The following is a 23,706-nucleotide window of genomic DNA, read 5'->3' on the forward strand; positions in this document are numbered from 1 at the left end:
GTGAATGAAGATGATGTTTATATTGAAACATACTTGTTGTATAGAAATCAAAAATTTGGAAATGGATCTTCCACACATGCCTTCAACCAATAGTGAGACCGTGTTTCATTGAACTTATCTTTAGATGTTGATATATCTCAGAGTAAAGTGAGGAGATTGGACTGACAGGCAGACAGAGCAACAGATGCAGCGCCTGGAGCTAAACTGCTAACACAGCTAATAATGTAACCCTGTTACACAACATGGTGTGTTTTACACCGGATGTTCTAACCATACATCTACACTAAAGAGGAAATTACAGTGTACTCCCTTAGCTCTTTATGTCATCACAAATACTGTGGCTAAATCACAGTTTCATTATTGATATCACAGATGCTGAGATGGTTCAGAGTGAACTGAATGTGACCTGACAGGCAGACAGAAAAACAGTCCTCGAGGCAAACCTGCCAACCTGGCTAAAAATATATCCCTTTTACAGACCATTTTGTTTGTGTACTCAATACTTTCCTCTTTTTAGGCCCCTAAAAGTCCTTTTTTTTCTCAGAAAAGAGAAAAAAATATTCTTTCATCAAGATAATTTAAACTTCTGGTCACAAAAGGCAAAGCCAGAGCCTGTAACAAGAGGCCTGCAAGTGTCTTTAATTTAAGCATACACAAGCAGATAAAAGATATCAGAAAATGTTTAAGGAAATAAATTTGAACCATTCTGACGTCATGTTTCCCCCAGCTGGACTGAGGCTGGTATATGTGTGAAAAGGATCTGCTTGAAAAAAACAGTTAATGGGTTCAACAGCATCACTGTGTGTATTATAACCAGACAAAGAGTCTTATACAGTTGTTTACGTGTGTCATGAGTAATCCTGTTCAGTGAAGACAGCTATAAATAAAAGTGTGAACATACAGTGAACCATGTGATGAGGTGATAGACAGCATGTGCGTCAGAAGTCTATTATCATTTCAGATGGACCTCAATGCACTGAAGTGCTGTCGAGTCACCTGTACATTACATACAGTACATTAAATCAGGATTTAAGTCCTTTTATGAAGTGTGTGGAATAATAACTGCAGTGATTTAACAGCAAAGTCAGAAGAAAAAAGGAGGGGAAAACAGGCAAAAAGAGAATGGAAAGAATCAAATCTTGTTGTTTGCTCAGCATAAATAGTAAAAAAAGCAAGGGTGTTCAACAGATTATAGATCCATATCTCTATGGGCTCCTCCCTGCATCAAAGTATTTTTTTCCACTTTAGGTGCCCACCTATCTACAAAGTACTCTGTATCCTCCAGCCTGACACCCCATGTATAAAGAATGGATGTCACCTTCATAATACAGACACATTTACTCCTAATTTAATGTCTTTCTTCTTAATTTGACAGTACTTTGACTTATTGGTAAATTAGTTTTATTGGGGTGATTTTCCATTTTGTCATTCACATGTAACAAAAAGAGGCTATTTTTAGGGGTTGAAAGTGAGTTTCATATTCATTGATTGTTGATCATTGTATTTCTGTTTGTATAGGTTTTTTGGTTTTTTTTGACAATTCGTTGATAGGAGACTATAACATCTACACCAAAATAACACATAAAACATTTGTTACAAAAGCTGAACCACCTCACCATAATACAATATACTGTAAAATACCCCACTTGTTAATTTAGATGTCTACAGTTTTAATGCTATCATAAACCTCTGAGTAAATAACTTAAATTTTACTCATAAATGTAACTTAAGGAGCACAAAAAGTAAAATTGCTCAAAAGAGATCATTTTCCTCTTTATCCTACTTCAAACAATGTAAAGATTGGCTTTAAATATTTATTGGATCACTTACATAATATTTTAATTATGTGCTGTCTTCTATATTTAATTGAAAATAATATTTGTACAGTTAATACAATCCTTATTGCCTGTCTGAAAATATGCTGCTGACACTTATAGTATTAATAATGTTGACATCCTTTTGGTTTAATTCATGGAGACTCCTGAACTTGAACCTTTAAAATTCTGATGCATCCTTTTAGAGTTGATGATGTGGAAAACAGAATGGAGAGCTTTCAGGGTGTCCACCCCAGTAACTCTCAGCTCCACCCCTGCTCCCTGCACCGACACCGAAACGTGCTCTGACCTTCAGAGGGTTTTTCATGTAGATGCTCTGAGTCATAAGCCCGGACCAGGACCTCAAATTCAGGTCTATTGAGTCGAGAATCACGACACACTTCTTATCTTGGAACAGCAAATCCAACCGCCATCAGCATCCTCACCTCCTCCTCCTCCTCTTCCTCCTCCTCTTCCTCCTCACACACAGACGTGGCTCACGCACTCCCACATCGCATGGGCAACATCACACATTGTTTAAGTAGGCTTCATGAGTGTAGCTCCACGGTTAGTTTGTGTGTCGGCGTGCATGACACAAAGGAAGATTGTATAGCTGGGAGACACGACTCTTTTCACCCCTTTCCACCGAAGCTCCCACTGCTGCAAAAATCAATACACATACGACGACTGCTATAGTGACAATGATAGTTTATCGGTGCAAATATTCATGAATGACCGATTAAAACAGACTAAAAGACATCAGTGCAAAGAAATGTGATGAGAAGGAACCACTATGTGAGGTAAGTTGAGGTGAGGCATAACAACACTGTGCTCTTCATGACATTTCCTCATTTTGTCAAAAAAAAAAGAAAAAAAATGAATACATGAATAAATAAATGAAATAAATGAATAAATATCAGGTGCAAAGCTACAGCTGTGATTTTGCATAAATTAAGAGGCGCTCTATGGCGAGTTGTGAAGGTGACACATGTTGAGCCTTTCTGTGACGTATGCGAAGTTCTTTGGCAGGAAGTGTGTCCTAATATGGTTCGAGCAGAACGAGATTCCCCCTCCTCTGGGTAACTCATCGACATGCTGGACCACGTAGACTTCTGCAGCACCCACGCTCACTATCAAACCGGGGAAGCCACGAATCCCCTGCTGCTGGTGTGATCCTGCTTCGGGCAGGGGGGCTGTGTCTGGGGTCGTATATCAAGGAGGAGTGGGGGGATCAATACATTATTACAGGAAAGAGAAATGTTTCATGTTGCTGGATTCCAGGAAAACCTTTTCATCCACATCATTTTGACTGACACTGTTTATGTAATTTAGCACAGGCTACCATTTCCCACTATTCAAGAACAAAGATACATTACTGATCAAGTTGGAGGGAAAACAGCTTACACGACACACCACAGGGCCACTTTTTAAAAACACCAGCTATTCTTTTACATTTTTTTTGTAGGGGGAAAAATATGTAAGAATGAAACTACAAAAATAATTAATATGACATAAATAAAGAGTGTAAAAATTTTAAAGCTTCACAACATTACAAACATGTTAACAGCAATTTACTTCATAATTTCTACGAATTATATAATTGTAAAAGTAATAATAGTGGCCATAATGATAAAAGTACAGCAGGACCTCTCCCAATGAGTCATCCCTCAGCATTTCAGCACCAGGGACAGCACCAGCCATGAGCTTGCAGTTTGACATCCCTGAGCCCAGCCCGACTCAACAATCTTCTCTCATTCATCCAAGCCAGCGGGTCTGATTGAGGAAACGTGTGATTGTAAGAGGGTAGAGTGGGGTAGGGGGTGGGGGTCCACTGGTGGTGAATATTTACAAGAAATGAGAACAAGGGAGTGAACCGCAGTGGGAGGGGCTACATGGATGCCGCATTTTTCTGAATGAAATTACTCCTCATACAGCCCCTTCCCCTGCTCTCCCCGCATTCCGGATAGCGGCAGCTCATTGGTCGAGCCTCCCAGTCACTGACGTCAGGCAGCCTCTCTTGTGGATGAGTTCGCGCGCAAGAGCATCCATTCTGCATCCCGTCAGCGCTCCAGAGAGACAGAAGAAGAGGGACATGCCGAGGAGAAGCTATAAACCAGAGTCTGGATGAACTTTGATAAAGACAGCAAGACCAAAGGAGCGCGAAAGGAGCCAAACACAGGAGCTGTCTCCTTTTTCAAAGAACGGGAACTGAGCGTTTCTACATTCAGCATCATCTTCACATGACCATAATCTAAGAGGAGAGAGCAAAATTGGAATCTGGTCTCACCTAAGAAAAAAAGGTAAGATGAATAATCTGTATGTTTTGACGTGTTTGTGCAATGTGTGCGTGCTCATGTGTTCGTGCATGTGTTGGGGACATCCTCTGTGGTGCAATGAACCTGCAGCTGTTACACAACAGGAGGTGGGATATACCACCTCACCACGAGACGTGACAGAGGGGGGTGGAAGAAAGACTTGGTGCATTCAAGTGTCCCCCGAGAGAGATAATCCCTAAAAATAACAAAATTACGAGATCTTTCTGTAGTGGTGTTAGTTTCCCTTCTTCTGCAGCACATTCCGATATGAAAGAACAAGTAGACTTCATACCAGACAGGACAAGCATTCTAACCTTGTAACATGCGCATTCCGTAGATAGCCCAACTGAAAACCAAATACACAGCGCAGCAGGCTGATTCAGTAAATTTATTATAGGGACAGCATTGAAGTCTTCAAGAAGGGTCTTAAATAGGACACTTCTAAAGGGGAAGTCTCAGAGTGGAGTTTGATGTGGAAAAATTTAACCTTTTATCTTTTTTTTAAATGAATAACAGATCACATTTTGCTCCCATGGTGCGGGAAAAAGTCAAGGATGGACAGTAGAGCCATAAATAGCCCAGATTTAAAATGACACGTGACAAAGGCGCTATTAATAACCTTTATATTTTATTTTAGTTTGGTGTAACAGCCTATCAATAAAGTTAACCCTGCTGATGATGCATGCACCTTTGGTTAACACTTTTAAGCGCACGTTTAGGGATAATTTACTTGCAAGATAGTGACGTCACATCTGAGTTAAACACTAATTTAGTTCAATAAATTAAAGTCCCTCCATCTCACATTTGATCTCCTCCTGCTACATTCAGCCCCTTGCAGCCTCTCAGCAGCTGCTGTTTAATACACAGACAGATGCTAATGTCAAATGTTCCTCTGTGCTTCTTTTTCAGGCTCTGTCCATCCAACCAACTGCTGATCCGCCATGATCCTGAACGCCTCCGATCTGGGCTGGGATGAGTCCTCAGGTGCTGAACAATTCTTTCCTCTGGACTTGCTGGATAGGGCCCCCAAATATGAGGTCCCGCCCCTCACAGTGTGGGGCGTGGCTCTGTGTGTTTCAGGAACTCTCATTGCTGCTGAAAATGCAATAGTGGTCACCACCATCTTGGCCACCCCCTCTCTCCGTGCCCCTGTTTTCCTGCTGCTGGCGAGCCTTGGGCTGGCTGATCTCCTGGCAGGTGTAGCTCTGATTTTGCACTTCCTGTTCCTGTTCTGCGTAGAGCCAAGTGATTGGTCAGAATTGCTGACCTCAGGACTGCTGGTGACATCCCTCACTGCCTCACTCTGTAGCCTAATGGGTGTCGCTTTGGACCGATACCTGTCCTTGAGTCACGCACTTACCTATGGTTCAAGTCAATCACGTCACAGAGCTGCAGTCCTTCTACTGCTGGTCTGGTTGGGTGCATGCATCATCGGGGCAGGACCTGCAATGGGGTGGCACTGCCTGGGAGAACCACAATCATGTTCTGTAGCACGACCTTTGACCCGGACTTACCTATCACTGCTGTGTGGCGGCTTCCTGGTAGTTGTCATGATAACTCTACAATTGTACGCTGGAATCTGCCGTGTGGCGAGGCGGCATGCCCATGCCATTGCTACCCAGAGGCACTTCCTGCCTGCTAACCAATCATATGCAAGCAAGCACAGCAGTGGGAGGGGCTTCTCTAGATTGATCCTAGTGCTCAGTGTGTTTGTGGGGTGCTGGATGCCCTTCTCGCTGTGGGGGCTGCTGGGAGATGCCTCCAGCCCCCCCCTGTACACCTATGCCACCCTGGTGCCGGCAGCTGGGAGCTCGCTGTTGAATCCAATCCTCTACAGTCTGAGACACAAAGACATTCGCAAGGTGCTGCTCCAGGCCTGTTGCCCCCACAGATACACAAACAACACACACATACACTACCCAGTGGATGTGTAGACTGCCAAACTTTGCCAATCCAACACATACAATCTATGCCAGACATATCACTGTTTGTGTGCCAAGATACACACATAGCTGCATTGACTATCATCCAGGTCCAGAACATAAAGTCCCACTCACACACACACACACTCCCCCACACACAAGCAGCACTCCTCCAAGAGATGAAGGCCTGCAAATCAGAACGTCCTGAAACGTCCTGGCAGGCTGCCACGAGGAACTGGAATAAAATGTACTGTCTTGTGTGTATTTTGTGCCTCATCCTTAGCCAATTGTAGATCTTCTGGATCCCAAACTAAAACAAACACAGGGACACTACATGCATCACCGCTCTCAGGAGTGGATTTAATGACCATTGGCACTTTAGTGTGAGAAGAAATGATGTGTTTTTTTAATGTAAACCTATCACAGTGTGAGGATGGATGTGATCCAAAGCCAAATTTCATTTACTTGAATCTCTAGAAAACACATTGTTCTAGACCTCTGAGATTCTATTTTGCACATGCTGTTGAAGGCACTTTGAAAGGTACTGACCGTATGTTCATGTTGCACAGCCTTTTTGAAATGAATGAATATTTTATACAAATGAATAATAAATATGCTTTTTTCTACCAGATGACGTCAGCACTCTTCTCTTCTCTGCTACCAATGCTTTTAGTGTGTGTGTCTCTCTGTCTCCTACTCTTTAAATCAATTAAACACAGACGGCTGCTTTCTTTTCTGCTATGCTAAATTATTTGGTGGTTAAGCAGCAGTCAATGTGGTGATCATGCACCCACTGCGTCCTTTTAAAAAACAGCCTTGGTATGAGGATACACTGGTTATGCAAGAGGTTTTTCTCACACTCCTACTTGTTTTCTGAACTTTTATCTATTCGACTCTTTTCACACTCCGCACACAGTCAGCACTATGAGCAGGTCTGCAGCACTGACACAAAAGAGGATGAGTCATGGATTAAGCATGAGGAGTCTTATTCAAAGCCTGACACTCTTGGGAACTTGTTATTCAGTATGCAACAGTTTTCACACAAATAACAGAGCAGAAATCTCAGACCTCACTGTAGTCCACTCTCTTTATTCAAATAACATAATCATTTAGAAATTTAAGGCAGGAGAAGTAGAACTTTGGCCAAGCGTGTTGTGTGATTGTGGTTTAACAAAAAGTAAATATAAGGCACTTCGAAACATTGTGGTCCATACTCAACATCAGATAGATCTACATTTGACTCACTAATGGCAACTGTTCTTATTTTTGGATTAAGCTGATCAGACACCAGTGTGGTTACCAAAACTAAACCTGCGCTGACATTGAATTTCAGAATAAAAAAGGCACTTATTTATGAGAGAGCAGGATAGGGCCAAAAGCTGCCTGATTATACACAGAGAGCAGCAATGGAAGCACCACAGCCTAGTTTGTCCCCAGAAGAAGAAAAATATTAAAAACAGAAAGTAGGATTAAACGACAGAGCTGAAAACCAGTTCAAAATGACTCATAATATTCATCTGCATATGTTCAGTACGATCTTATCTGACACCACAGGTGTCTGTGATGAACCAATAATAATCCCTGTCACACTGAATTATTCATGAGTTTGTTTAAAAGCTATGACAATGTCTCATCCAAGTGTCATCTGCCCCCATGACAAACACAGAAACACACAGTACAAAAGTAAGAGAAGAAAAGTGATAAAAAAAATTGTGCTTTAAGAATATAAATGAACTGCATCATCTGCTTTAGGAAATAGGGCTCCACAAGCAATATGCACTTTACATCTTTTCATATAATCAACGGATGAGCAGAAAGATCACCATGTGTCTCACACAATCCATTTTTTTATAGGTGTATAGAAGAGGTTGTGCAAACATGGGCCCCTCTCTATGATCCATTGCCCCTGTTTAGTCAGACAATCAGACATTTAGACAGTAGCTTCCTCTATCTGAGTCTGAGGGACACTTGTATGAAGACAGAGTGGTCTGCTTACGCACAGACCCAGCAAAGGGATGTGCATCACGCCGCACAGTCGTCACATCAATAACAGTGATGTGTCACCCACTAATGGTAACTTCAAATCAACACACACACACAGATGCACACACTGTGTCTCACTCTTTGGACTTTGATCTTTGCAGTTTTAAAATAAAGCACAAATACATGGGTCAAGGAATGTGATTAGTAACAAGTAACTTTGTAAATACTATGTGTGCATACAATGACAACGTGTCACGGAAATACATTTGGTGTACCTCTGCTTTATGGATACTTAAGAATGTGATCTGAATAGAAACACACTGATGATATTTACAGCCAAGTTAAGACACAGAGGAGGTGGTAGTGAAGGTAGATCAATCAGACCAATCATCATCGTCGAACTCTGAGGAGTCATCCTCGCTATCGCTGCACTCCACAGCGATACGACGGGACAGGATGGCAGCCACATCGTTGCCGAAATGGTCCCTCTTTTCCTGTTCTCTTTGTGCCTCCACCTTACGCAGGTTGAAACCTTAACGGAAGTAAAAGAGGACAGTTACAATCAAGAAGCTCCTTTCACGTTTTCACTCTAATTCTCTGAATTTCAGTTAGAGGAGAGTCTGACAATCACTTTAGTTTCAGATAATTAGATTAGTATCTCCTTTTACCTAATGACTAAAATATCTTTAACCAACTTGATATGCTTGATAGTTTTGTTTTAATCAAAATTAAGTAATATGGATTGACATTTGCACAAGTAAACAGATGTGTGCTTGTTTTACTAGCTTCATTTTTTAAAATTCTGTCACTCAGGATGAAATTTTGCTAAAATTTTGAGCAAAACTATAGCAAGGCAGCATCAAACTGGCCATTTCAGTGTTTTTGCCCTGCTTTGACGTGACGTCTCAGTCGGAATTTGAGAAAACACTGTCAATCATCCTCCTTCTTATCAGCTGATGCTTGCGTGAGCTAAAGCTGATGCATTGGAGCTAAACTATTAGCCCGACGGTGTTAAATGCCAATGCTAATGCTAATGCTAATGCATGGTTGTTTGTTTCAAAGTGTTCAGCTTGATTCTGAGGGTTTGAACAGGACATTTGACTTCATTATCTATTTTCAGACTGATCCACTTAGAGCTGTCAGCTGCTTCATAAACAGCGTTGGGAAGGGTGCGTTTGATCTATTTGCACAGCCTGCCCTGTTTGTGGAATAGCCATTGTTGATGGGCATCATTTTTCATTAGGGTAAGACATTAACTTTTTTTTGCTTCATTACAATGATTAAATAATGAATCCTAATACTACTTCCCATTCAACAGATAATGATCCAGCTATATCTATAACACAAAAGAATCAATTCTTTGAGGGAGGAGTGAAGAGACAGGCATCAAGAAAAAAAAACTGCTGTGTTTTTTTAAAGTGAATCTTTTCTGTGGTATTGTAAACAAAAGGATATTTGGTATTGTGAGCCCTACATCGTATCTTGTATTGTATCGTGAGTTAACAATTTCGTTACACCCCTAATTTCTGTATCTCTTTGGTTGCCAGGACCTGCTCCTGTGGGGTCTCACCTTGTCGAATGGCCTGCAGTAAGTCACTGCGAGCGTCACCCTCAGGCTCCGGCTGAGGTTTTGGAGCAGAGCTGGGGGCTCCTCCTCCACCAGATGGAGGTGGTGGAACAGGGTTGTTGAAGGATGGTGGAGGAGGGCCAGGGGGAGGCGGAGGTGGAGGGGGAGGTGGTGGACCACCACCTGCAGGTGCAAGGGGTGGAGGAGGAGGAATGGCAGCAGATGTGGCAGGGGGAGGAGGAGGAGCTGGTGGAGAGGGATAACCAGAGGGGGCAGAGGGGAACGGTGGTGGGGAAGGTGGGCTGTCGAAGCCAGGGGGAGGTGGAGGAACCCCAAAGCCAGACGGTGGAGGAGGTGGAGGAGGAGCAGGTGGAGGGGCCATATTGGGACGAGAGTTGGGCCCAGGAGAGGCCATGGGTGGAGCAGGAGGTGGGTGGCTTGGACTCAGCATGCTAACACGCTTCGTGGCTGGTGCTCCATACTGTCCGTCATTGTACCTGCAAGCAGCAAAGTGAAGGTTGGAAACAAGTTCAATTAATAGTTAGACTCATAACCCTTAAATTCACACACACCTTCAACTAAAGAAGCTTGTGCTTGAATCACAGGCTGAAAGTTATTTCTGATCTTAGACTCTGCTGATCTCCATGATATGAAACACTCTTGGTTAACACAGTACTTGTACATCACAAAACAATAGTATTTGTATTATATAGATCTTTGTTTTAATTTCATTCATATACCGTACATTTATATATATTTTTATACTGTCTTCATTGTATACATTGTCTGACAACACTCAAGAAGCCATACAACTACATTTCATGCCAGATGCAAAGCTGTGTAACTTGTGCAATGACAATAAAGGAAGTCTTACTCTAATGTGCAGGTTAATTTTCTACCTATTTAAGATGCAACTTACGCCATGTCTGGAGGTGGAGGAGGCAAGAAGTCATCATTGCCAGGAACAGACAGAGGGGAGCCAGGGTCATATGCATAGGAGCTGGTGCTCAGCTCGAGGCCATCAGAAGTGAAGCCATCTCCAGAGCCTATGCTGCCATTCAGACCCTCAGAGGAATCACTTTAATCAAAATTACAGACATCACAGTCAGTCTCAAACATGGTATGACACACAGGGTTTCTGAAACCTGACTGAGCAAATGAGGTTGCTCACTCGAGCACTTCTGTGACAACTTTAAAAAGAACATATCATAAAATATATAAAGCAGCAAACACAAATAGTGAAAATGAAACCTGTGGTGGCTGCTTCACACAGCCAATAAATTATACAGCTTGACTCAGGTACATTACAGCTTTAGTTAACCTGCCCGATTTTCTCAGTGCTTTCAAATTTAAACATGGATCTCACTGGTTATTGCAGATAAAAATAAAATCTATTGAAAAAAGTCTGTTTTGAAATCATGTCATATTCAGAGCAAAAACAATTGTGATGACTGCATTTCAGTAACAGGATCTCTAATGTTAGCATTCAGCTACTTCCTCGATCAAGTTACTGGTTTGATAGTTGTACCCTATGTTGGTCTATATCTTAACTGGTTATAATAGCCAGGGGTTTTCTGACCACTAACAGCCCCAATGGTGGCTTAGTTGAAATGTAACACATTGTTTGAGTAGGAAAAAGGCTGGGTGCCCCTCTGGACGTTCACAAACCCCTTTTCATTTTAGCTGCTCATCTGCCAAGAAATAAATAAAGTGATGGTGTTTGTTACATTAACACGGATTGTATAACTTGTGATTTTTGTGTTACAGCCTCTGAGAATCTCATCCTGGACTTTACGTTAGAGAAAAAATGGATGATGATTCAATCAGTTAAACTGGATCTATTTCTTATACTTGTGAGTCAAATGCAACAGCCACTACTCCACCCAGCTCCCTCAGCTTTTTCAGACAGGACATACCAACCGATGCCCACAGATGGGTGGATAAGACAGAGATTACTATATTTACATTAAAGTTCTTGTTCTGTACTTTCACTGACAAGCCATAGTGATGTAATGAACCCATTGTTATTACTAGTTCTGCTCTAATACAGTCTATCCATCAACTTACATCATTTCATTCTTTGGCACCACAAACTCCTCCCCCATCTTGCGGCGTTCCCATTCCTCCTTTCTGGTCTTGATCTTTCGTGGATTGAGTGTCCTCTGGTTCAGATGGTCTTTCTTCTCTTTCTGCTCAGAAAGAAAACATTGAAAACCCACTCTCAGAGCCTTTAGCTCAAACCAACTTTACCTTTTGTTATTGCGGAGTGTCTGTCATGGTTTTCCTTTTGTGTGTGACAGTATGTTTCAGTGACTCACTCTGTGCTTGCGTTTCTCCTTCATAATGTCCTTGGTATCTTGCAGCATTTTCTCCTTCCACAGGTCGAAAAAGTAGGAGGGGTCAGTGTAAAACTTCAAGGCCTCTTTTCCATCATCCCTGGAGAAAACATTATACATATGAAGATTACGGTTGTTTATCAGCTTATTTTTTTATGTTCTTAGACTAACTTTTTGTCTGTTAAAGGACCTCTATCTGCCTTAATGTGTGTGCATCAATTTCTCATCAAGTCATTAAACTTCCCCTTTCAGCTCAACTCAAAGACATTCTCTAGCATAAGATTGTTTGTTAAATACTTCCTCAAAGCAAAAAAACAAGACAATTTTAATATTTAAAAGGGTGTATAGTGCCTCAAATACACCAGACACGTCTGCTGTCCTGTTGAGTGTTGACAGAGAAGACAGAGAAGTTCCCCACTCCACGGATAAGTCTTCATCTACTTTGGGCTGTAAAACCTCAAACCTGGTGTGGGTCCGATCATCATGTCTGTTTGTCCTCATAGTCAAACCAAATACAAACTGATTTTATTTTGAAAGTCACTAAGGGTATTTAGGTAGTTTCTGGTCGTAACTTCTTGTCCCGACCGATCTGTCAGATCTGCCCTACACTGAGTTGTCATTCAGACCCACTGAAATAAGATACAAGCCTCCATCACCCAAGTCCCTTTTCCTCCTCTCTCCTATCGATCTAAATTCTGGTGACGCCCAATGCTGCCTGTACAAGGTATTTTCGAGAAATTACTGATGTCTCTCATCTTTGTTATGATTAATTATTGTTGCACAATTTTGTAAGCACTGCTTCAGTTAAATTGAAGAGTGTGCTAACAGTGTTTTGCTAATTCCAGTAAATCGAAGGTGATGACTGATTATTTCAGTTTAAAAACAAAGATTTAACTCAAACTGAAACATCCAAAAACATAAAGTACTGTATCTTCATGACCTGCTAATGTCTTTCTGTAAACATTCCCGGTGAATTCTCTATAGTCATAGCATAGCTTATGAAGCATCACTGAACCAAATACAGTCCCTATTTAGGACCTGCTGCTTGATGAAGTCTGAAGCATGTGCATCAGAGGGATGGGTTTGAATTATTCAGTATCCTGACAAAAATATTCTATGCATGTGTGGGTCCCCTTCTCCCCGCTCGAGCATACACGTGTTTCTACTGCTGCTTGTGTGTTATGCTTCTGTGAATGACTACGAGCCAAGAACATGTACCTGTGAGTCGGCTCATTCTTACCGGTACTGGCTGAGGTGGTTCAGAGGTGGGGGAGGATTGCAGGTCATGTAGGTGTCTTGGACTGGCATTGGCAAAGAGGGCCTGGTGAAGAGCTGCTGGTCCTGGGTCAGACTGCTGCGGAAAGCCTTGCGGGTTGTAATGGCCTGCAGAGAGACTGGGAGAGAAACAGACAGTCAAGGGGGTCACTGAGTATGAATGCTGCTAGAGGAGAAGAAAGGTTTTCATTCAGGTAAGTTTCTGAACATTAACTAGAGTCATAGTTAAACTATTAAAAAAAAAAAAAAAACTAAATGAGAAGGAGGGGTAGTGGTTTCAGTAAACAGGGTGCTTACCCTCCTCCTCTTTAGGGTCCAGCTGAGTGACTTTAACCTGCAGACGATCCACTCTTTCTCCCAGCGTGTTAACCCTGATCGCAAATGCTCCAGCCTGAACAAAGAGCTCCCCAAACACATCCTCTGCATATTTACCTGCAGACATCAAAGCACACAGGTTTGAGTTTATGTCTCATGCAAGAAAAGTAAGTACAGTCACAACTTTGTTTGAATAATGCTTTACAAAAACATGCCGGATACAGATTACACATTTTCCATGTGAAACATAAGTAACACCATATTTCACTGTCTGATACGTTGTGATGACACCTCAACACACACAGCAGATACTCACTGAGGCTGCCCAGCTGGCGGATGATGTTAGCCAGACTGATATTGGTGACACATTCCAGCTCACTACGGACGCTGGTAGGAAGAGTCTGGCGACACACGTGCCGTGGCTCTATGTTCCTCGTTACCAGAGGCATGGTGGGGTGCTGTGGGTGAGGGGACCCAACCCTATTGGGAGGAGGAATTAGGTCATTTGAGGCAATAACTATGCACATAAGAGATTGAAAACCAGCAAATGATATGTAATTGTGTGTATTAATTTTCAATTATTGCTCTGGAAAAAAACCCTAACAATAAAAATTCATCCAAGCTAAAATGAGTGATTCCTGTTTTGACACCACATAGATCTAACGTTATCTTTTCACATGTCTGAACACTTAACCTCTTTGGATTTTGGACTTTTGGTTTAACAAAGAAATAGTACACAAAAACATCCCATGGGGGTCCTGGGAAATAATGATTATTTTGTATTTTTACTGGTATATGTTTTTTCCACCCTAAAGTTCCACTTTTAATTTAGTCTCCCTCTCATGTGACACCCAGACATGCATGTATAAATAAACACTTGGTCAGAAGCAGAAGCAAAACTAGAGCTCTGCTGCAATCAGCAAACACTTTGCATCCTTCAGCTTGATGTGAAACTAGATAATCCAAGACTTGAACAAAGAAAATAAATACATGGAGCTTTTTGAGCTACATTTTTCTTCCAGGGGTGTGAATAAGTCAAATGATATTGGACAAATCACAGTGAGGGTGACTGCGTGGGTGCCATATGGAATCTGCTCAGGGAAAGACAACTCCCATTGGTGCTGAGCAAGTTGCAGTGACTGCAAACTCTCCAAACAAAACAGTCCAGGCAGACAGAATTCAGCTTACTCTAAGTGCACCCTGTGGTGCTTCCTATTCCCCATTTTGGTTGTCTAATTACTGGTCCTTCATGTTAACGTCGAGGTTTCAGAAAGTGGTGAGGTCATTACACGAAAGCCAATGGGTGGATTCAGGTGTCTTGGTGAAAAACATTACTTGTGTCATACTTACACACTAAATATGATTGAAATATGTCGGATTTGTCGCTCTTTTTTCTGAAAAGCAGAAGTTTTTACCGCTGTATCCAGATAAAGTACAGCTCAGCGCGGTGTGATTAATGGTGTGTTCGGCACTGAAGTCAACAGCTCTCTGTCAAACAGGCACACCGAAACTAAAACAGGCTGTAAAACGTTTAGCATTAAAAAGAAACAGACGTTCTCCATTTCAGAGAAAGAGCGACAAAAAAGAAGCTGAATAGGGTACTTTTTCGCCCTCATGATTAGCTAAAATGTCACTTGGGATCTCGGCCTTGTCGGAGCAGGAAGTAACTTGTAGACGCCTGTTATTTCAAAGGAATCGCCAAACAAGTATGTTAAGTCTTCTAACTTTGATGAAACGTGATAGACTTTAAATATAATGCTCACCGTCAAAATCAGCAACTGTAGGTCGTCTCTATATAGACTTGCTGTCCTGCCTCAAGATTTCCACAAGAAATATTCAGCGGTACAGTATACGAACGGGCTCAACAGATCACAGAACGCCCGGGATTGTGAACTTCTGATTGGTCAACCCGTAGACTTCCTCAAAGCTGATTGGTTGCCGTACCTGTCAGTCTATTTTTTGCTGTGAACAGGATGTGGAAGTTTCAACGTAAGAAGCGCAACTCCGCCCTGACTAGTGGCAAACATCTGTCCGTAATTTGCGTAACGGAGGGTGGAGGCAGAAGCACATTCCAACATATGCTCCAGCGAGCTGGAACGCGTCCGAGGAATGACTGGCATTGGCCTGTAAGAGTTCACTGTGGAGAGACACTGATGGAGGTAAACTAATGTCCTGGGAGCTTATGATCTTCTTCATTCTCACATAAAAATCACAGAAATCACAGTCTGTAGGACATTATGTTTGCAACAATATGCAGGCAAACTTAAAAGAAAATCAAATTATCGCTATAAAAACACACAAGAAAGTGTTTTTATTAGAGTGATCATGGTTTCACTAGACAGCCAAAACAGTAACCAAAACAACTCAGTCTCTATATATTTTTTATTTTCTTGTAACGTACATTTACAGCAGTATGGTTCCCATTGTTTTACAATAAACAGTAGAGTGCAAATTGCATTAATGTTGCAGACAAAAATCTCTACATATAACTGAAGGCACTGTTAATCCAACATACTTTCAGTATACTTCAATATCTTCTTTTCAAGTAAAGAATTATTGCACATAAATGAGTTTTAAAGCCTTGCGTGGATTTACAGATAGAAAAATAATCTGTAGAATATGTTGAAAAAATTAAAGCTGGAAATGAATGTGAATGAGGGTCACTGTTGTTGTTGTTGTTAAAAGTATGACAGGTTCAACAACAGGAAGACAGAAAGAAAGAAAGAAAGAAAGAAAGAAAGAAAGAAAGAAAGAAAGAAAGAAAGAAAGAAAGAAAGAAAGAAAGAAAGGTACCTGCATTATTGGCTGATATTTACAAGACTTATGCTACAAGCTGGAGCTTCAGCCCATGTATAAACATCTTTTGGCTTTCACGAAAATGTAAGTCTGTTGACCAATCTATTTGCTGAAACTGGACAGCAGCATTTACAGGATCACATGCACATCACTTTGTGCAAACAGTAAACGGTAAATCCTCACATTTCCACTAGAGGGAGATGTCGGGTTAAGAACTGTCTGAGTCTCATAAGGTAGGGGAAAAAAGTTCAGTATGAAAAAAGTGTAACTCTGCCAGATGTGACCTTCTCTTCCTTTGAAGCCATCCTGAATGTCTGCTCATGTCTGCACATCTGTGTCCATGTCTGTGCATGAGGGTCAGTGTCTCGTGTTGACCCAGCTGAGTGTGTAGGTGCTGTGAGCATTTGCTACAGTCTGTTTCAGGACGCTGTGACCCTCCCCTGCAGAGGTATGGATCAACTTGAGTCCAGAGGCTTGGAGACCCTGCAGGATGCTGAACCAATAGCGCAGCACCTCTTCGTCAGTCCCGCCCACCTCAAAGCCAGCCCATTGCAGGTGCACTGTGGCAACCAGATGATGGACACTCTGCAGAGTTCCTGACTCAATCCAGTTCTGAAAAACTCTCCACTCAGCACTAAGCAGGTCAGCATACAGGAAGTGAACCTTTACAGAAAAGAGATGGTAGAAAAGAGACAAGAATGTATTCATTTATCTTTTATTATGTTGGTCTTTATGTTTGTTGAAGTCCTACATCGTATTACATTCATTGATCCTATTGTACATTGTAGAGCTGTAAAGGTTGCAGTACCTTAAATTCAACCTAATCAGGAGGTGGGGTGGGATGCAAACTGTGCCTTATAGTTGTAATAATAATAATAATATATAAGGTGTTGATACAGAGCTCTGGCTGACAGGACCAAGAGTATATTTGAGTATATCTAATAAAATCAGTGGATGTTAAGATGCATGCAATGCATGGTTTTATGTTGATCTATGTTTTATGGGCTGTCTTTTATGTGTAGGTTTTTTTCTCTCTTTTAATGAGTAGCTCTGCCTCTTTCTTTCTCTATTTTGTCTCTGTTTAGTTTATGTAACATTTTTATAACAGGAGAAACATCTCTTTGAGATAACACTATCTCTTTTTAAGAGCATCCTGGTCAAGATAAGCAGCACAGTTTACAAAGTCTCTGAGAGACCAAAAGCAGTATAAGAATGTGGTACAAAATAGCAGCACATTCAAACCTATAACATAGATTTAAACTGGAAATATTTATCCAACTCTATCTAAATCCTAAGTACATCAAGGGGAGCCTGATGTGTGTGCCTCCAAATCACCTTTTGTCTGTCATTTGAAAATATAAAATAGTAAAGCCAAGGTTTGTGCTGTATTGTCTGTAGTGCCACACAATAAAAAAACACAAGTATGGTAAAACTTTTCTTTATATGCTCAAAGAGTGTCAATCAGACAGACATCCAGTTTTATATTTTTATTTCATCTCATTTTTCTTGTTGCTTTCATTCACAGGTCATATCAGATGTTTCAAAGCAAAATCTAAATCTGTATCGATAATCCTCCCGTGTTAGCTAACGTCTGATTATGTCAACCTACACACTTAAACTAAAGGTATGTAGCTCCCTCTTGTGGCTTAACTGAGCCAAGAGTCTGAATCACACACTTAAATTGTTGCCATGGCAGCTGGGATGGCGCAGAGCCCTGTTGCTATGGGAACGTAGAAGTAGAAGAGCTTTCTGGGTATGGTGGGTCGAAAAGACTCTAAGGTATGTTTGTTTGGCACTGTTTCTCTGAATATCTGTGTGTGTGTGTGTGTGTGTGTGTGTGTGTGTGTGTGTGTGTGTGTGTGTGTGTGTGTGTGTGTGTGTGTGTGTGTGTGTGTCTTACTGTGTGATGTCCCAGAGCTGCCATGATGTCTGCCAGTGTTTGAGAAACACTACCCAGGTTGCCTCTCGTCTTGTGCTTGCGCTTCCTTGGCGCTCGCCACTCCAGCCACATCTTGTGCTGGCTTACCACGCCTCCATCCCCATGGTTACTTGCCAAACTGTTGCCAAGGTGACGGCCAGATGCATTGGAGTTGCTGGGATCAAAACTGTGTACTTCACATCCAAGCCCCGACACAGTCTTTATAAACTCTGCATCTCCCCCATCCATACTGGGAAGAAGAGACAGAGAGGCAGAGGAGCAGAGAGGTGTTCTGAAGATTATTGCATGCATGATTAAATATGCATTGTTTATTCCATTACTCTGCCAACGACATGAATACATAAACATCACAGCACATGCTCAGACACATGCACACGCAGATGTATGGGCACACCTAAAGGAGTAAGCAACACATGATGCATCCCCTGCTGGAAGGAGCCAGTCTTCAGCACACAGCATCCAGTGGGGGGAATCTGCGGCAGGCTGTGATGCCTGAGTGTGACCCGGAGACAAAACTCTGGAGCAGTTGAGCTGAGGATGGACAGTGAAGGGGAGCACACATGAGATGGGCTGGATAGAGCTCTGAGAAAAGTCCTTTGTAGCACAGAATTAAAGCTAGAGGAAGTTAAAAAAGAAGAAGTTGTCTTTTGAAACGTGTGAAAATTTCAGACAGGAAGATCTGAAAGAGGCTCTAGACTTGGGAAAACTCTTTAAAGCATACAGTAGTAGGTGAATGTGGTATGTTCCAGTGAATAGAAGGGATTAGTTATTTGCGAGGTGTATCCTCTTTCCTGTTTTAGATGTTACAAAACACTTCTATGTGCTCATAAATTTATGAAAGGCTTTGCAGATACTTTTAAATTCAACGTTAAGTGAGTTTCCTCTACAAGCCTCTTATGTTGGTTTTCATACTATCATTGTATTTTTATAGAACAGTGAATAAATCTGTTTGATTTCTCTGCTAATCTAACGAAACAAGTTCCAGAGAACTAGCTCCAAGTAAAGTAAACAATGTTCTGATAAAACTGACTTCTGAATGCAAGATTCACATTTGACGATAGTATTACAACACTAGCAGCAAGAATCAACACAATATATGAAGAAATTTCCCTCTCAGCTCCCCAGTACTTGGCACCCTGTTTAAGTTTTAACTCTTCTATGGGAGTTTCCAAGCTGGAACTGGAAGTCCTCACTCGCTCCAGATTTTGCTAAATTCTGCTGCCAGGACACGGACAGTGCTGGCTGATCGTATTACTGCTATGTTAACCTCCACACTGGAAGTCTACAGTTGTAGAAGCGGAGGAGTGTTTAAAAGTTAAGTCTTTATTGATAAATCATAAACTCTGGCAAGTTAACACTCCTGGCTACAGTATCCATCCTTTTCGAATAAGTTTGGAGCTTGGGACCTATGCTAAATGTTCTGTTTATAAGACCAGTATTTTTGACCAAAGGGTTAGGCCCTCTGAAAACAGGTCATGAAATAAACCCCAAAAGAGTCATTTTAAAAAATAATTGTGCCATTAAAAGCTAAATTTAAAACCTCTAACTTCTTTCCAACTGTATTACTCTCAATCTGTGACTATGAAGCCTGTCAAAAGGTTTGAGATTTTTTTTCAAGGTTTATAACTTTATATGTTGGTAAATAAAGTCCTTTAACTAAAGATTTCATGAAATATCTGAATTAAAAGCAGCTTATTCTGTCATTTCTCATGCTTGTTTTAGTAGACTGATAACAAGAAATAGCCATTTCACTAAGCTATATTTTACTCTATGCATTTAATATAAACACATTCAGGTAGAACTGAAGGTCTTTTTAAGTCTATTTAGTCTTTTCAAACCCTAACATACCTTTTCATGTCTGTTTTGAAGAGATTTTTGATTTGAATTTCTGTAATTATATAATCAAACTCTGAAAAGGTGAGATCTTTTTTACCTGAGGCCTTGTGATATACGTGACGACTCGATTGAGCTCTGCCGTGAAGGACGGCTGGTCTGCTGCCCACGGCTGCACCTCCAATGTTCTTGGTCCTAACTGCCAACATGCACATATAAGAAATATCAATACATTGATACCACCGTGCACAAACTGAGTCGTGGGAGTAAGCAGGGACTGAATAATGCATAGGAATGACTGTAATGTGTGAAAGTGTGTGCCCCTTGCCCCAGGTATTCCTACAGAGGGGGGCAGGTTGCAGCTCTGGCCTCTGACCTCTGTCCTGCTGGCAACATATTTGCTTGAGGCACAGTAACATGCAACCCCCCCCAACCAAAAAAAGACAATTCAAACTGAGCTCTGTGATCACCATGGCAACCTTGTTAGGAAGGGGGGGTTGATGATTCACGAGTATGAGTCAGAGAGTTTAGCCTTGGGCAGAAAAAGAGACGGTGAGAGAAAAGGAGAATGAAAAAGAGAGGGAGAGGAAGGGGGCTGAGGTAAAGAGAGGACACCGGCACCCACACCTATGAAGGCTGAAGCTCTGAGCAGCTGAAGGTTAGAAAGAGAACAGCTGTCACCTCTCTCTGATCTTGGGTCAGTGCTGTCTCCCCCTCCGCCCTCACCTGTTCTATCATGCCTGTAATAATTCACAGAGCAGTGCTCTGACCCGGGTGATAAATAATCTAGATGAGGAAACCACTGAAGAGAGATTTCTTTTTCAGTGATATTCCTGAAGTGGACATGGTGAACTCAGTGACACTAACCCTTTATCAGTCAGTTAAAATAATGCAGCCTTCTCAAAGTACAAAAATTATAAGACTACTGAATTGGTATAAGACGTTTGCAGCCTTTCCCAACTATAGAGGAATCAACATTTCTTAGTTGCTTTACTTTTTTGTGTCATTTCAGAATTAAAGATACACAGTTTTTACCTGACATAAAAGTTTCAAACAAACAAACAAAAAAATACAGCCTGAAAAAGTTATCTGTAGCCGTTTAGTGATTTAATAAATAAACACCTAGAGTCTTTATATGTTTTAGTACCAATACTCGTATTAAAACAAACACTTGGTCTAATCTCCTCTGATTACCTGGTGCGACAGAATCTCATTCTCGTCCTCATAGGCTCGTTCCCCCTCCCTCATTCTCCCATCTTCCACCTCCTGCTCCTCCTCCTCTTCCTCCTCATCCAGACGCGGTAGCCGTGACTGAGATCCCCGTTGGCGTGAGTCCCTCACCGGCTCGATGCTAAGTACAGAAAAGGCTACCGCGCCCTCCTGCTCCTCCACCCCCAGCCGTCCAGCTCGAGGCAGCCGCGGCCCGACAACAAGGAGCTGGAGCGCGAGCAGAAGCGGGGGGATTAGGAGGAGCAGGATTCCCGCGCTGAGTGGGTGACCACCGCGGCCCCACCACCGTATACAAGTCCACATACCTCCTCCGTGGCGACAGCAGCACCGGGGAACATCTCCGGCTCGGTGCCCTGTGATTAAACTGTTTCTGGAGGGCAATGAGGAAAGTCCCAGCTGAGAACACACCTCCTCCTGTTTCCTCCGCGACCTCCTTCTTCTTCTTCTTACCCCCAGGGGAAAGTTGTGATGACGAAGCGCATTCCTCGGTCAACAGTGGCCGTAGTTGGCAGTGGCCAAAGTTTTATTTAGCCCATAACTAACTCATACAGTTACAGTTAGCTCTTTGTTGGGGAAATATTCCCTTGAGGTTACACTGTTGAATGACTAGCAGGCCAAAAATGCACAGAACTGGAAGTTTTACTTGGTCAGTCAGGATTATGTTAACAGACTTTCAAAGGAAATTCAGGGTGAGGCAAAGCACGATGAAGTAGCAATTAGCTTAATTTTACTTTGCTAACGTTGATGCTAAAGGGCCCCTGCTAGCTCACATGGTGCTTGCAGTACCCCTGATAATTTAATAAAGGTTGTGTAATGACCATTTGTTGACCTGAAGAGCCCAATCTTGACAGCAGAAATTGAACCCAGTCATTGATTGTGGTCGTTTAGTTTTTCTTCTCAAGAAGGCAACTGTGATTTCCAAAAGCCACAGTTTAAATTTTGGCAGTTTAAATTTATTACTTATATTTTATTCTAGTTTTAATTCCACTTGTCTACGTTGGCCACCAGAGGGAAATATTGCATGATTACATATTGTGTAAATCTACAGTGTGAAATTCTCCAAAAGAACTACTACTTCACTAAAAATATGAACGCTGCTTTCTTTAACATAAAGGCCTGGAACATATTTTCACAACATTTCTTACATAAGGCTTTTAAGAAAAGTCTTTTAATTGTTGTGAAGTAAGTCTAGCATTATAATCTGGAACCCTGAATAGGTTGCACATTAGTTTGTTTTATGATTTCTGAGGTTGTTGCAGGTTTTAACAGTTTTGCCAGTAAATGGTATTTTAAATGCTGTCATTATGTATTAATATAATACAAAAAAAATGACTAAGAGCGGTTGCTCTTCAACCCCTTCCTCTCTGTCTGTCATGTCATGTTGTTGACAGTGCGTGTCCTCTTCCACCATACAGTGGAATGTCACAGCAAACACATTTCCTCCGGCCATGTCTGAGTCTATTTAGTCAGCCTGTTGACAAACTGTACACAACATGCAGTCAGTAAACTCCCCCATCTGCTTTCTTTCTCGCTCCATCCCTCTGTCTGTTTGGCACGCACACACATACACACAAGCTGCAGATGTACAATGTTTGCCCTATTATCTAAAAAGTTTTCCCTGTAAGGATATGAAATGAATGCAGGGTTCCTTAATGTAAATTCTTGGGTACCACCAGCCTTTACTCAAAGTCTTAATACATTTCCTTGATTGGAAGAGCAAATTGGAAACAGAACATTTTGTGCATTTTGTTGCAGTGGCTTTAAAACATCTCCGACACTCTTTTCTGATTTCCTCAGTCTGGTTTCTTTCTTTCCCCTCCAACACATCCTCCATTCCTCTCCTCCCCTCCCTTTCACTCCCTGTCGAATTGTGTCCTTGACTGAACTCTCTCCCTCACAGTCCCAGACAGCCTGGGCAAAGCCCAATACTCAGAGAGGCTCTAAACACACACACACACACACACACACACACACACACACACACACACACACACACACACACACACACACACACACACACACACACATGCTCACACCTCCATTAATCCCTTAAAGAAGCACGATGCTGTAGGCAAGATTACCAATGGCAAGAACAGAATGTGTATTTAAATATTTTGCACCTCAGATACATACATGATATGTAACAGACAGATATACAATTTTTTTCATCACAAAAACCACCAAACAACACAAGACCACAGAAAAAAGAAGGGAGAGAGTGAAAGAAAGAATGAGGCCCCGCCAAGACTTTGGTGTCTGGGGTGTTTCACTCCTTTTGACCCCACAGGCACGCACGCACACTCACTCACACACAAACACATATAACTGCACACATTCACACAAATACATGCATTTCTGCTGTCACGCAAGCACATCCTTCC

The 23,706-nt window shown here is 41.8% G+C and overlaps 3 protein-coding genes across 4 annotated transcripts; 1 reads left to right on the top strand and 2 right to left on the bottom strand.

The window, feature by feature from the left end:
* The first annotated feature begins 3,858 nt into the window (after window positions 1-3,858).
* On the top strand, window positions 3,859-6,663 carry gpr3 (G protein-coupled receptor 3). Its single transcript, XM_074687075.1, has 2 exons — window positions 3,859-4,114; window positions 5,039-6,663. The coding sequence occupies exon 2, from the start codon at window positions 5,071-5,073 to the stop codon at window positions 6,061-6,063; it is 993 nt and encodes a 330-aa protein (XP_074543176.1). The 5' UTR covers window positions 3,859-4,114; window positions 5,039-5,070; the 3' UTR covers window positions 6,064-6,663.
* Window positions 6,664-7,129: 466 nt separating this feature from the next.
* On the bottom strand, window positions 7,130-15,443 carry wasf2 (WASP family member 2). 2 transcript variants are annotated; one of them, XM_074687688.1, is made up of 9 exons: window positions 15,291-15,443; window positions 13,844-14,007; window positions 13,510-13,644; window positions 13,178-13,331; window positions 11,920-12,037; window positions 11,669-11,790; window positions 10,521-10,679; window positions 9,605-10,098; window positions 7,130-8,566 (listed from the first exon to the last, which is right to left on the bottom strand). In XM_074687688.1, exons 2-9 carry the CDS (start codon window positions 13,974-13,976, stop codon window positions 8,409-8,411), a joined length of 1,473 nt encoding a protein of 490 aa, XP_074543789.1. In that variant the 5' UTR covers window positions 13,977-14,007; window positions 15,291-15,443; the 3' UTR covers window positions 7,130-8,408. The 2 variants fall into 2 exon arrangements, with proteins under 2 accessions (XP_074543789.1, XP_074543790.1); XM_074687689.1 differs by lacking the exon at window positions 15,291-15,443 and adding an exon at window positions 14,878-15,170.
* Window positions 15,444-16,092: 649 nt separating this feature from the next.
* Window positions 16,093-21,767, bottom strand: LOC141803253 (putative methyltransferase-like protein 24). Its single transcript, XM_074687216.1, has 5 exons — window positions 21,290-21,767; window positions 20,196-20,294; window positions 18,657-18,793; window positions 18,224-18,491; window positions 16,093-16,986 (listed from the first exon to the last, which is right to left on the bottom strand). Exons 1-5 carry the CDS (start codon window positions 21,626-21,628, stop codon window positions 16,681-16,683), a joined length of 1,149 nt encoding a protein of 382 aa, XP_074543317.1. The 5' UTR covers window positions 21,629-21,767; the 3' UTR covers window positions 16,093-16,680.
* Between the last annotated feature and the right edge of the window lie 1,939 nt (window positions 21,768-23,706).

This window comes from Halichoeres trimaculatus, unplaced genomic scaffold (genome assembly GCF_033239565.1).
Source record: "Halichoeres trimaculatus isolate MK-OKI-2021-1 unplaced genomic scaffold, fHalTri1.1 fHalTri1_scaffold_14, whole genome shotgun sequence".
NCBI lineage: Eukaryota > Metazoa > Chordata > Actinopteri > Labriformes > Labridae > Halichoeres > Halichoeres trimaculatus.

Excerpts from the sequence above, each read along its gene's own strand:
- gpr3 (XM_074687075.1), top strand. The coding sequence starts at position 5,071 with ATGATCCTGAACGCCTCCGATCTGGGCTGGGATGAGTCCTCAGGTGCT.
- wasf2 (XM_074687688.1), bottom strand. The coding sequence starts at position 13,976 with ATGCCTCTGGTAACGAGGAACATAGAGCCACGGCACGTGTGTCGCCAG. Across the intron at positions 13,645-13,843 it reads CCGCCAGCTGGGCAGCCTCA|GTAAATATGCAGAGGATGTG; the intron begins GTGAGTATCTGC and ends TGATGTCTGCAG. Across the intron at positions 10,099-10,520 it reads CCTCCACCTCCAGACATGGC|GTACAATGACGGACAGTATG; the intron begins GTAAGTTGCATC and ends TGCTGCTTGCAG.
- LOC141803253 (XM_074687216.1), bottom strand. The coding sequence starts at position 21,628 with ATGTGGACTTGTATACGGTGGTGGGGCCGCGGTGGTCACCCACTCAGC. Across the intron at positions 18,492-18,656 it reads TGTGTTGCTTACTCCTTTAG|TATGGATGGGGGAGATGCAG; the intron begins GTGTGCCCATAC and ends TCTTCTTCCCAG. Across the intron at positions 16,987-18,223 it reads CAGCTCTGGGACATCACACA|GTTCACTTCCTGTATGCTGA; the intron begins GTAAGACACACA and ends TTTTCTGTAAAG.